Source organism: Polypterus senegalus, chromosome 6, assembly GCF_016835505.1.
Source record: "Polypterus senegalus isolate Bchr_013 chromosome 6, ASM1683550v1, whole genome shotgun sequence".
NCBI classification, from domain to species: Eukaryota; Metazoa; Chordata; class Cladistia; order Polypteriformes; family Polypteridae; genus Polypterus; species Polypterus senegalus.
In genome coordinates this window covers 39,561,131-39,574,988 of record NC_053159.1, presented here as the reverse complement: position 1 = coordinate 39,574,988, position 13,858 = coordinate 39,561,131, and the positions used below count along the sequence as shown (strand labels likewise).

The 13,858-nt window shown below is 37.8% G+C and overlaps 1 protein-coding gene across 4 annotated transcripts in view; it reads right to left on the bottom strand.

Moving 5' to 3' along the window:
• Nucleotides 1-13,858, bottom strand: part of LOC120530997 (E3 ubiquitin-protein ligase HECW2-like) — a 368,650-nt gene that overhangs the window by 116,239 nt on the left and 238,553 nt on the right. For all 4 annotated transcript variants that reach the window (XM_039755889.1, XM_039755891.1, XM_039755890.1 and 1 more), the window contains 3 exons: nucleotides 9,368-9,677; nucleotides 8,000-8,095; nucleotides 87-237 (listed from right to left, as the gene is read on the bottom strand). In XM_039755889.1, the coding sequence (XP_039611823.1) occupies nucleotides 87-237; nucleotides 8,000-8,095; nucleotides 9,368-9,677 (557 nt within the window). The remainder of the gene's footprint in view (nucleotides 1-86; nucleotides 238-7,999; nucleotides 8,096-9,367; nucleotides 9,678-13,858) is intronic.

Genomic DNA, 13,858 nt, shown 5'->3' with positions numbered 1-13,858 from the left:
AAATCAACACATTTTTCTTTTTTTTCTTTTCTGTCATGTTCCAGATTTTCAGTATATGCTCAGGATTATAAATATAACTAATGTACCTGCGATTCAACTGTTCCATTTGCTGTATGGAATTGGACCTCTGCAACACCTGGGGGGCTGCTGGAGCTGTGGGTCTTTGCCATGTTGTAGTCCGGTTGACATGGTCCACATAGAAAATCCGTCCATGGCTATCAATTCGTGCCTCCCAGTCTAAAAAAAAAATGATGATTGGGATTGGGAATACTTGATAAAAATCCTTAACATTTTATATCTTTACATTTAAACATATGAAATTTTTGAAAAGAACATGATATTCAGACTGATGTAACTTGTTAATTCCCATTCAACTAACATTTGCAAAATATGATCAAGTTGAGATGACCACAACTCGGTACTTAATTCTGTGTATTGAGGATTCTCAGCCTGAAAAATACTTTCAAAAACTAATACAAAATTTACCCTGTCTGGGTTATTTGCAAAACCTATGATTTTGCCAAGCTTATTCTCTTCACAATTGTGTAAACACTTCTATCATGCTAGCCATTATAATTTATTTTGATAACATTACATACCTTGAACACATGTGGCAGTTTTGTTCACTGCAGATCTGAATGCATTTAAAACTCTCTTTTCTTTGGACTTCCTCTACTGCTCTTATAACTTAAAATGGGGACCAAAACTATGCTTGACATTCTAGATGTGATTTCACAAGTGTATTAAACATGCTAAGAATGATCTACCCTGTTTTTTTTGCAAATTGCTACACAACCCAACATTTTATTGGCCATCTTAATCAATTTTGCACAAGTTAGTTTTCCCCACAAAGTGTCAGTTTCAAGTTTCAGGCCTCTAATAATTTAACTACCTACAGTTAATGTTGACTTATGTTTATCTTTTATTGTGTCTTCTATTTCTCTATTCATTTTGTAAAGCACTTTGAGCTACATTTTTTTGTATGAATATGTGCTATATAAATAAATGTTGATTGATTGATTGATTGATTGATTAAAATCTCATATTTATTCAAAAAACGTCAACGTACACATATTTAACTAACTAAATATGAAGTCTGTCTCACTCAATCTGTAAATTTAAGTTCAATTTAGTGTCCTCTTCAAACTTAAAACTGTAAGTAAGTGCCTGCTTATCTAAAACATTGAAACTAATGAAAAACTACTGATTCCAGCATTGGTCTTTACTTTTAACACCAAGGAACGAACATATTCATCAGTCGATACTACAAAATCTCTTTTTTGGAATGTTATTTCTTTGCTGTATTGTAAATTAGAAAGAGACTTTCAGTATTAAGGCTGGCTATAGATAGTATGCTCCCATTATTGACCAAGAACTGCATTGTTCCTTGTTGGACAGATTACGTATTGATAGAAGTTTATATTTCACAAATGTATCCTAGCCAAAGAAACCTTTAACCTAATTGGGAGGGTTCTCCTGTAACTGCCTATCTAGATTCTAATATGAATATAGTATTCAGAGCTTTATTGAAGGTCACATCTGAGACTAAACCTCTTTCTGAGCCACCACTCTGTCCTCTTCCAGTCTTTACTTCATAATGACATTGTCTCTTGTTCTAGCTTGGATTTGTTTTTTTTTTGAAGAAGACTGCCATGCCAATTATACATGTCACTTTTTCCATTTTCCACAATTGATGTTAATGTTTTTCTGATGTGGTGTTTTTGACTGGCAGGTATGCCATTTTTTAGGTATTTTTTCAGTTTGATATTAAGAATTTTGCTCCCCTACTTTGTTGCTGACTTTGATTATATTCCTCAGTTTCCATTGAGATGTCATTTCACAAAGACATATATATATATATATATATATATATATATATATATATATATATATATATATATATATATATATATATATATATATATATATATGCAGTGCATTCAGAAAGTATTCACAGCGCATCACTTTTTCCACATTTTGTTATGTTACAGCCTTATTCCAAAATGGATTAAATTCATTTTTTTCCTCAGAATTCTACACACAACACCCCATTATGACAACGTGAAAAAAGTTTACTTGAGATTTTTGCAAATTTATTAAAAATAAAAAAATTGGGTCATCTTTCTTTGAATACTTTCCAGATGCACTGTATATCGGCTGATTATTACACACTTTCCATCTCAAGAAGTAGTTCATCTCTTCTTCACGGACTCAATTGTCACTGCATCTCTGGCTGTTTTTACTCCATTTTACTGTTCTCTTCCAGGTATATACAGTCATATGAAAAAGTTTGGGAACCCCTCTTAATTCTTTGGATTTTTGCTTATCATTGGCTGAGCTTTCAAAGTAGAAACTTCCTTTTAATATATGACATGCCTTATGGAAACAGTAATATTTCAGTAGTGACATTAAGTTTATTGGATTAACAAAAAATATGCAATATGCATCATAACAAAATTAGACAGGTGTATACATTTGGGCACTCTAACAGAGATATTACATCAGTACTTAGTTGAGCCTCCTTTTGCAAATATAACAGCCTTTAGACGCCACCTATAGCCTGTGGAAAAAGTGATGCGCTGTGAATACTTTCCGGATGCACTGTATATATCTTTAGAGATTTAGTTTTAGTAATTATGGTATGGTTGAAGAGCTACTATGGAGTTTGGTTTTGTGTCACAATCAGACACAACTGTACACTTAACAGGCTTGGATACAATATGAGTTCAGTGTTAGTTGAAGCTTACTACACTACATGGTTTACTATTTGGTTTTGGTTTTTGTCTAATAAAAACAAGCATAATCAAAACCAGATACAGAATATGAACAATTTTACACAATTTTATAATTTTAAAATATTTTCTGTCATTTGTGCTGAACAAATGTGCACTGAGTGTTGGCACTTTCAACCTTTTTCTTTTCTTTTCCAGAGTGAACCAATTTGTAAGGAAATTTAGGTGAATTTTAAGGTTTGAGGGTTTCTCACTCTAAATGAAATACAGCACCCAACACATCCTGCTCCAAAACAATGTGCCTATAATTAATGCCTTCAATATTGCATTCAAAAATCTCCCATACTCGGCTTTGTTATTTTCTACCAGCCATATTGATCTCTGATTCCATCTCAGCCACATACAGTTTATAGACAGAATTTTGGCACCTGCAGGCCTGAAAAGATATCAAAAATTAGAAAATAGATTCTACTGTGTTCTGACAGATGTGATCATGAAAATCATGGGGACAGGAAGAACAGGGCTCCTAGGCTTGAATCAGTGTGCACATCCCACCTTGTTCTATTGAGGGAAACAAAGAAAACCAAGCATGTAGTGTCAAGGTTAGGGGCAGTGAGACTTGAATAGCCCGTGTATAACAACAGTAAACTCTTAATGAGCAGAGTACGACTAAGTATTAGGAGCATGGACAACCACAAAACAACAGAAACAGCATCTGAGATTAGGAACAATATATACATTTTCTACACCCACTTATCCAGAGCAGGATCGCAGGGAAGCTGGAGCCTACCCTAGCAGGTTTGGATGCAAGACAGAAAAAATCCCTGGTATGCAATATGTATGACATTGCTAATGTTAAGAAAAAAATAATATAATATTAAATCTCTTTTAAGAGAGAGAGAGAGAAAATTGAAAAAAGGGGGACAAATATTTTAAAACATAATTCTGTTACTGGATTATTTTCATAATATCAGGTACATTGCCAACTCTTATAAGGTTTGTATCGCTTCATTGTTAAACAACCTTTTTTAAAGCAAAAGTGAATGGTCAGCAACAATATGCCAATCATGTATGTTAACCCATGTTAACTCAGTCTCTTGATTAGTGCCATTTTATTTTCAAAAAAGACTTCTCCTGTGCAAAGTTGCAGGTGAATTATTGTCAACATAACACAGGCACCTGAGAAATAAACTGAAACGTTACTCATGATTTTTCTGTCCACTCAGTAAAGGTATTGTTGACCAGCACATTCAGAATTCAGGCTTTTGAGCTTCTGAATTACATCTTGATATAAAAAAAGGTGCAAACAAATGCAGCAGGTCACCATAACAGACATTAGACTCATAAGCAGCTTGGACTTTGACTTAGTATATGCTTCTGTTTAATAGTTGCTGAGTATATAATGTATCTTGAGCTCAGTCAGAATTATAGGTAACATGCCATCAGTTATGAACAGACTGGAAAACTGTAAGGGTTTATCTGTATCTAATACAGATAATCTATTCAGCCCCGGAAATCCAGTGCACAGCTGCTTTGAAAGCAATTAAGTACATTCATATCACAATCATCACTTTGGTATGCTTTACAAACACTTGAACCAGAATCGTCACTATCAGCTCCTGAAGAACTGTCACTATTCTCACACAGTAAATCGCTTCCTTCTTCACACGTCCGTATTCAGCTTGCTCTGTCAGCAGCCATTGTTTACTGGATGAAAACATGCAGGTGGCTTGTGGTGGATGATTTTCTGTTTTAAAGTTAAAAGTTACAAAGGTTAAAGACTAATGGCAGGAATATTTATTCAAAACCAAATATGAAATTCTTATTAATATATTTTGATTAATTTCTGGACTCCTGCATCTCAGGTTAGCTCTTACATAAGTCTGGGTGTAACGAAAACTAAAAATATTTTTAGTCAATTATTATTTTATTTCCATTAGTCTTTCCAGCTACTTTAATAGCTTCATTTAGTTTTAGTTTTTCATTTCGGTTTTGTTAATTATTTCATTTCAGTTTACAAAAATGTTTTTTTATTAATAGTTTCAGTTTTGATTTTACTTTCATCTGAAGAACTGTAGTGTATGAGAATGTTGATTTATTAAGGGTTAAAGTTATAAGAGATGCTGAAATTATCTGAAAGGTACTAATGCAGTATGGTGACTATATAGATAACATGGACAACTCTCACAAGAATTTTTGAGCAAAGTACAATGCTGCCAACACTCTTGAAAACATTGAAATCAAAGAATGTGTGCCACCCAGTCCTGACATTCCTCCATTACCAACTGTTTGGATTCCTTGAAGATGCACAATGTAGGTGCCCTGCCGCCAGGTCGAACATGTTTTTATTATGGAAGGTAAAGAAAAGCTTTTGCAATGCTAAACCACATTCATTAAAAAGTAGGAATTCAAAAAAGTTGAAAGCTGGCATTGCGTATGCTGTTGTTTTTACTCAAATAAAAAACTAAATAGCAAGGATACTTTTAGACTCACTGACTCTTGTATTCTTAACTGTCTTAATTAGAACAACAGAAGTGCCTTATGCAGAGATATTTGGCAACTCTAGTAAGGAGTAGTACATTTTTGTTATTTTTTAAACCTCTTCTTCTTCTTACAGCTGCTCCCATTAGGGGTCACCACAGCAGATCATCTTCTTCCATATCTTTCTGTCCTCTGCATCTTGTTCTGTTACACCCATCACTTGCATGTCCTCTCTCACCACATCCATAAACCTTCTCTTGGGCCTTCCTCTTTTTCTCTTGCCTGGTAGCTCTAGACTTAGCATCCTTCTCCCAATATACTCAGCATCTCTCCTCTGCACATGTCCAAACCAACGCAATCTCGCCTATCTGACTTTGTCTCCCAAACGTCTAACTTAAGCTGACCCTCTAATGTATTTATTTCTAATCCTGTCCATCTTTGTCACCCCCAATGCAAATCTTTGCATCTTTAACTCTGTCACCTCCAGTACCGTCTTCTGCTTTCTGGTCAGTGCCACTGTCTCCAACCCATATAACATAGCTGGTCTTACTAATGTCATGTATACCTTCCCTTTCACTCTTGCTGATATCCGTCTGTCAAAAATCACTCCTGACAATCTTCTCCACCCATTTCACCCTGCCTGCACTCTCTTTTTCACTTCTCATCCATAATCCCTATTAGTCTGTACTGTTGATCCCAAGTATTTAAACTCATCTACCTTCACCAACTCTACTCCTTGCATCCTCACCATTCCACTGACCTCCCTCTCATTTACACACATGTATTCTGTCTTGTTCCTACTGACCTTCATTCCTCTTCTCTCTAGAGCATATCTCCATCTCTCCAGGGTCTCCTCAACCTGTTCACTACTATCGCTACAGATCACAATGTCATCAGCAAACATCATAGTCCACGGGGACTAATGTCTAATCTCGTCTGTGAACCTGTCCATCACCATTGCAAATAAAAAGGGTTCAGAGCCGATTCCTGATGTAATCCCACCTCCACCGTGAATGCATCCGTCACTCCTACCGCAGACTTCACCACTGTCACACTTCCCTTGTACATATCCTGTACAACTCTTACATACTTCACTGCCACTCCCAACTTCCTCATACAATACCATAGCTCCTCTCGAGGCACCCTGTCATATGCTTTCTCCAGGTCCACAAAGATGCAATTGAACTCCTTCTGGCCTTCTCTATACTTCTCCATCAACACCCTCAGAGCAAACATTGCATCTGTGGTGCTCTTTCTTGGCATGAAACCATACTGCTGCTCACTAACCATTACCTCATTTCTTAACCTAGCTTCCACTACTCTTTCCCATAACTTCATGCTGTGGCTCATCAATTTTATTCCCCTGTAGTTACTGCAGTCCCGAACATCCCCCTTATTCTTAAATATCAGTACCAGTACACCTCTTCTCCACTCCTTAGGCATTCTCTCATTTTCATTTTCATTTTCTCTCAGATTCCATTAAACAATCTGGTTAAAAACTCCACTGCCATCTCTCCTAAACACCTCCATGCTTCCACAGGTATGCCATCTGGACCAATGGCTTTTCCATTCTTCAATCCAATCCATAGCTGTCCTTACTTCCTCCTTGGTAATCTGTTGCACTTCCTGATTCACTATCTCCACATCATCCAACCTCTTCTCTCTCTCATTCTCTTCATTCATATGCCTCTCAAAGTACTCTTTCCATCTGCTCAACACACTCTCCTCGCTTGCAAGTTCCTTTCCTTCTTTATCCTTTATTACCCTAACCTGCTGTACATCTTTCCCAGCTCGGTCCCACTGTCTAGCCCAGGGGTGCCCAATGCATCGACCAGTAGATCGCAAAGGTAGTGCAGGTAGATCGCGTTGCATTCCAAAAAAACTTTTTTAAACGTTAGTCTATATATCCTCCCTATGGCATTTGCCACTTGATTGACATACAGGGCGGCCAGTCTGAAATCTCTTTTCTTCTAAGACACTGGTCGTCCCACACGCACGATCAAACGCACGAGCTACTGCAAAACTCCGGCTGTGATCTTCATAATCATTACTCTGTCTGACACTCTTTTCACTTCCAAAACACTCTTGACATACTGTTCCTTCAGAATAACCCCTACTCCATTTCTCCTCCTATCCACACCATAATAGAACAATTTGAATCCACCTCCTATCCACCTGGCCCTACTCTCCTTCCATTTAGTCTCTTGCACGCACAATATATCAACCTTCCTTCCCTCCATCATATCGGCTAACTCTCTCCCCTTACCAGTCATACTGCCAACATTCAAAGTTCCTACCCTCAGTTCCACTCTCTTTATCTTCCTCCTCTCCTCCTGCCTCCAGACACATCTCCCCTCTCTTCTTCTTCAGCCAAAAGTAGCCCAATTTCCACCAGCACCCTGTTGGCTAACATTACTGGTGGCGGTCGATGTTAACCCGGGGCTCGAGCAATCAGGTATGGAAATTTGTTTTGTTGTCCGCATATTGATTTGGCAAAGTTTTACGCCAGATGCCTTTCCTGACATAACCCTCCCCATTTATTTGACCGGCGCTAAGAAACACACTGGTTTGTGCATCCCCTGTGTGTTTTTGTTATTTTTTAAGCCAATACTCTTAAATAACATGTTGTTCTCAAGCTCACTCGACCCAGTTCTGGATTGAGGTGCCATTACTCTTTCTCTTTGCTATTTTGTTTTAGCTTTATATCAGACTGCTTTTTGTTTCAAATTATTTCAAGAAGGATGCATACTGTATAGTATGGCTCAAGTATATAGTACATGACATACTGGGTGGTAAGGGTTCATCCACACGTTGGTATCTGCTGACATCTTGTCGTACTGAAGGCAGAGAGCGTATAGGCTGGTGTCCATTTGATTGGGCTCCTGAAAAGCAAAAAATAACAAAGATATAAAAAACACAGTGCATAAGGAGGGGAAAACTCTGCTACATTACTTACATCTATCAACTACTTTAAATAGTAGTTTATTTCGATTTGTGAAATTTATGTTATAGAGACTATTACATATATACTATGTTTGCTGTTTTATTTACAGTAGGTACTAAAACAAAGAATTCCATTGTTCTTTGACATACAGCATTAAAGCAAATAAACATTATGGCATATTGATCTGGAGAATGTGGAAATTTAGAATATCAGTTAATGGTTAAAAATTAGTGGAATGATACCATAAACAAACAAAGAAAAAAAGCAATAACCAGAGACAAATGCTATATTTTATAAAGTCAGAGTGAAAGACATTGTCAGTAAATTAAAAGAAGGCAAAAAATAACAAATAACAAATAATTGATTGATAAATAAGCTTTATGGCAAAACAACCGCCCAATTATCTTCTTAATCAACAACCTTAAACTTTATATGGTCAACGGGAGCAACAGTCTATCAGGATTAGGAGCAAAGAAGGAACCAGTTGTAGATAAGCAGCCAGTCCACTGTACAAATGTCAAAAAGCACATCAAGTAAAACTATAATGGTGTCAGGGGGACACCTTTAGGTATCTAATAAGGTAAACCTTACCACTGCATGCCAAGGGAGGGCACAGTTGCTAATGCCTTCTCTCCTTTTCTCTGCAGTTTTGAAGAACGCTCAGAAGCAGACTGAAGTCTATACCCCCCATTTCCACAGAAGTCCCACTTTTTTTGGGACCTACAATTTATAAACCAGACAACCACTTGAAGAGGTTGTTCACAGATGGCCACAGAGGACAGGCGACACAGCTTCCGTCTTGTGATACAGACAAGGCTGCCAACTTGTGTAAAGTGGCTCTGGCCATTTTTCTTAACTTTTTTTTTAGCCTCAATTAAATGGGGTTTACTGTGGTGGTCCCCCAACTCTTTCCTTGTCTTGCTCCAAAGGGTTACAGTAGATACAAAATATTGTATACTAATTGAATGCTTAAAGTCTTCCACTCACAGAAAATAATGGTACATAAAGGTAGATAGGGTGTCTTTATCCATAGTTTATGCTACATATAAGACTGACTGTACTACAACAATAGTTTTTAAGGATAATTTTTTTTGTATGTTACAATTAAAAGACTAATATTAAATTTAATTTAAAGTTTGCAAAATTCTATGTATCTGCTGTAAATGCGATCACAGAGTAAGTAAGTGGGCCACCCACTTCATCTTTATACCTGCATCCCCATCTGTTTCTGGGGCTCCTTGGCTTGAGTCTTCAGAACTGGTTGTTGCTAAACATCGCGGCCTTACTTCGTCTTCCTGTGATTGTCCTCCTGCTGCTTGCATACTTTGTCTTCTCTGCCATATCTCCTCCCCCTCTTCTGCCCCATTTGCTGAAGTGCTTGGTTGAAGCACGTCCATGCTCTCTGACTCTTCACATGTTTCTTGTTTATGCAGTGAGTGTTCCAAACTGGCAGAGCCATGGGCTTCTGAAGTGCTACCTCCCCCTGGATCGGTGGGTGCTATTGCACCTTCTTCTTCTTCCTTTAAGTTTAAATGTTTAAAAGTTTCAAATAATGTACATTTTGACATGCTTTTCATATATTCTTCTCATCATATAATAACATCATTGAGTTGTTTTAAAGAGTCCTAAATGTTTCAATGATTTGATTGGACAGTTAAAATAAAACACAAAGCAAGAACATACTCATAGCTTTTCCTGAAAATATTGTGAATTATAAAATGAATATATTATATTTTATAAAAAAATAGCTGTATTATCCAGCTTCGCAAAGGGAAATTCATAAAACAACGAGACTCACTTACAGTGCCATCGGTTAATTGCATGTATCAAAAGTTAAAGGTGTCAGTCAAATATAAGTAATTATAATATTAAGTCACTGGAGCTTACTCTTCAACATGTCATGTCATTTTCTAACCCTCTTAATCTGAACCAGGGTTGCAGGTTGGGGCTGAAGCCTATCCCAGCTAGCTTAGGGTGCAAGTCAGGAACAAATTCTGGACAGGGCGCCAGTCCTGCAAACACACACCCAGACACCAAAGACACACTAGGGCCAATTTAGCATCAGCAGTTCACCTAACCAGAATGTCTATGGACAGTGGGAGAAAACCAGAGCACCTGGAGAAAGCCCACGCGGACAGAGGGAGAAGATGCAAACTCCACAAAGCGAGGACACGGACGCAAACTCTGGTCTCCTTACTGAGAAGCACTTGGCTACCACTGCACTGCTATGCCACCCACTTTTCAACATGCTATACAAAATTGTCCATGAGTAAAACATTCTTGCTTTTAATCAATTCCTGCTTTACCTAGTTACATGGCTTTTGTTGATAGATGCTAAAAAATAAAATTTTAAAGGAAAGTGTATTCTTTTGAATTGATATGTGAATTCAGTAGGAAAAATGTGAATTTTAAGTATACATTATCATTATTAGATTTTCACTTGTTTATGTCATTCACTCAAGTATTCCTTTTCATATTTTTATTCAGTTGTATATGGTCCCTCTTTAAACTCCACAGATGTAAACGTACATTGCCATGGATCGACCGACGTCCTATAGGGGATGCACCCCGTCCCATACCTGGCCAGGAGGCCAGTATAACAGATAGTGAGGAAGAGACATTCCCTGTCCCAACCTGGAGGCTAGCATGGAGAGGGAAGATGGCAACTGGTACACCACCAGTCCCAGTGGACGAAAATCCTTTTACCAGGCTGGGAGGCCAGCCTATTTGGTGGGCAAGTGGAATGGAGATGAATCCGATCAGGATAGTTAGCAGCCCCCTTTCAGCTTTTTAACTAAATGGAAAATAATGGCTTTGTTGATGAGTGCCTGAGTCAACCAATCGGTCAGTCAACTTTTATTTTATATATATATATATATATATAAAGATATATAGATATACAGTGTCTATGTATCAATTGATCGATAGATAATGAACAAATAGATAACCAAAAACAAATCTGAGCAAAAGCCATGCACTTTAAGTTTACAATTAAGCATTAAAATCTATCTTAATATCATTTGTAAAAAAGGAACTGGGCTCCAATCAGATGCAATCACATACAGTACATGAAATACAGGAGTAGACTTTGGCTGTAAGAAGCCATCATGGAGTTGTACCTATGTCATAATAACTGGACTACAATCAACAGAGGACTCTACTTTTGAAAGGTGCCCTAAAAGGTTTATTGTCCAGGGTGTTGACCATGATAGGGAAGAAGCATGTTCTGGTTGTGAAGAGTGCTATGTTCCCCAGAATGTAGTCGATCCACAATTTGGCAGGATCAGATGATCTTTCATTAAGAAAGAAAATGCTGTTGGAGGTGTTAGTTGTGGCCTGGCTTTATGTATTCCCACAGCTTAGTGTTGAAGGGAGGAAGTGGTTGATGGAAATGTTGGGAGAATTCCTTTAGTTCAAACGTGGCAGCAGGGAAGCGATTTTATGCTAGGCATGGCTTTCTACTGGGAACACCTGGGCTCTGTGGGCCATTCATTTGAAGCTTCAGATTCAGGATTACATGGACAACTATGGCCATTTGGGAGAAGCTAGGAGAAGATCCTTACAAACTCCAAATGTTATTTCTAACCTATGAAGTATTTTCCTGGAAACCAGTCAGAAGTAGCTGCTAGTCATGATCCTTCTGGCCAAAGTCTTAATGAGTATACAGTAGAAACAGGAGAGCTAATTGCAAGCACTTAATTGGAAAGAGGAAGTATGGCCAGAAATAGGAGAGGAAGGAAATGGTGAAAGGAGAAGAGGACCATAGGCAAGGTTAAAAATAGGTATGGCGACCCTGAATTGGCGTGAACAGCAGTGTTAATTCTGACAATACAATATTTATTTAGTTTTAGTCTTCTGAGTAAATTGCATTTTAGTTTTAGTCAACAAAAAATGAATTTTACTCAAGAAAAAGTAAATCGGTTTTAGTCAGCTAGAAGTAAAAGTAAATTAGTTAAACAGTCAAAATCAGATGGATATCTTTTTTAACATATGAATATCGTAAAGGACAGCTGGGTTCCATGCCCGGCAGGGATGCCCCTGCTGCTTATGTTCCAGGGGGAGCCACCATGGGCACTCCAATACCTCCCCCGGGACGCTTGGTGGCAGCCTCCCTGGCGACGGTGATTCCCCAACTGCCCGCAGGGCTCCATGGGAGATGGAGTCCTCCACAGCTGGGTTGGGGCCCGGGGTGGACACTAGGGGGGGCTGTCTGCTTCCCACAGCCTGGCTGGACGAGTCTTCAGCCCCACCTGGAAGAGCAATTAGGACCAGGTGGTTAATCACCTTGAACTCTTCCGGGTGGGCTATAAAAGGGCCCAGCCACCACCACTCAAGGAGCCAGGGTTGGGAGGAGGAGGAGGACTAAGCTTGAGGAGGAGTGGTGGCAGAGAAGAAGGATTATTGGATGTGTTTATTGTGCTTTGGGACTGTGTTTGGGCTGTGTGGCACGGGGAAGACGTGTCCCACAGCTGAAGAAAATAAAAGTCTTTGTACTTTTTATACGTGCCTCCGAGTCTTTCTGTGTCGGGTCAGGCGCCTATATAGCGCTTTTGTTACAATACGTACAAAATATTATTGTACCTCTAAACTATTATACTAATGTTCAAGAATGACCCAAACCACAAGTAGTAATTATTGAAAATAAAATGAACAGTAGGTAGAAAGGATTTACTCCAAAAGATCTTGGTTAGACAGTGGCAGATCTGGTCCGTCATCACAGTTTTCTGGACTTCAACGTGCCTTAGTTATGCTGATATAAGATTTTACCAAAAAAGGCTGGACCAAGCAGTACACATTTAATTTCACCAGCGGGTTTATAAAGAATGAAATCATCACGGACTAACTGATTTATCTTACTTTTTAAATTTATTCTGATATTTTTTCTCCAGCAACTGAAAAATACTGGTTAAAATAATACTAAAAATAAATGTTCAAACATTATTATATCTGTACTATTGAATAAGTGAATTCCAAATTAATTTAGGATGCTTACATTTAAACAAACCCTTAAAATCTGTTTTTATAACAAAATACAGCACTTTAAAAATCTGGTTTGTCAAAGAATCACTCTGTTCGGTTTGCAACATTTGCCATTATAAAACTTATATATTTATATCATTAGCTTGTTAAAAACTCACTAAAGTGTAACATTTAACAGATGAGTCAAATTTTTTACATTAATCCAATATTTTGGAGGCTTTGCTGTGCCATTTCCAAAGTGTGTCACATGATCAGACAAAAGTCACCTGTAGTCAATTAATTGCAACTGAGAAACTGCATTACATTCACAAACGTAAAATCCTAATACAAGACATCATAATTGCTTTAACTATGTTCTTCGCATTTTAGGGGTTATGCTCATAAACATGAATCTGTTCTCAGAAACCAAATGAATAAAACAAATTTAGTGTTTGCAGACTCATATTCAGAAATGACTTGTATAAACTGTATTAAATGGGAGTTGTGCTTAAAGCACCGAAATTTTATGCTAGAATTAACAAACGGAGCAGCTCATTTCATCAATGATGTAGATAAGCCAAATAGCCACTTCGTTTGAAACTTACCTCGAATTTTAATTACTACAACTGTTTTGTCATTGCCACTGTGCCGGTATGTGTGGATGCATGCAGGTTGGTTTCACTCGCAACCCTGAACTATATTCACCATGTGACAAAGGTGCTCATTACAATAGCAGAGCAAG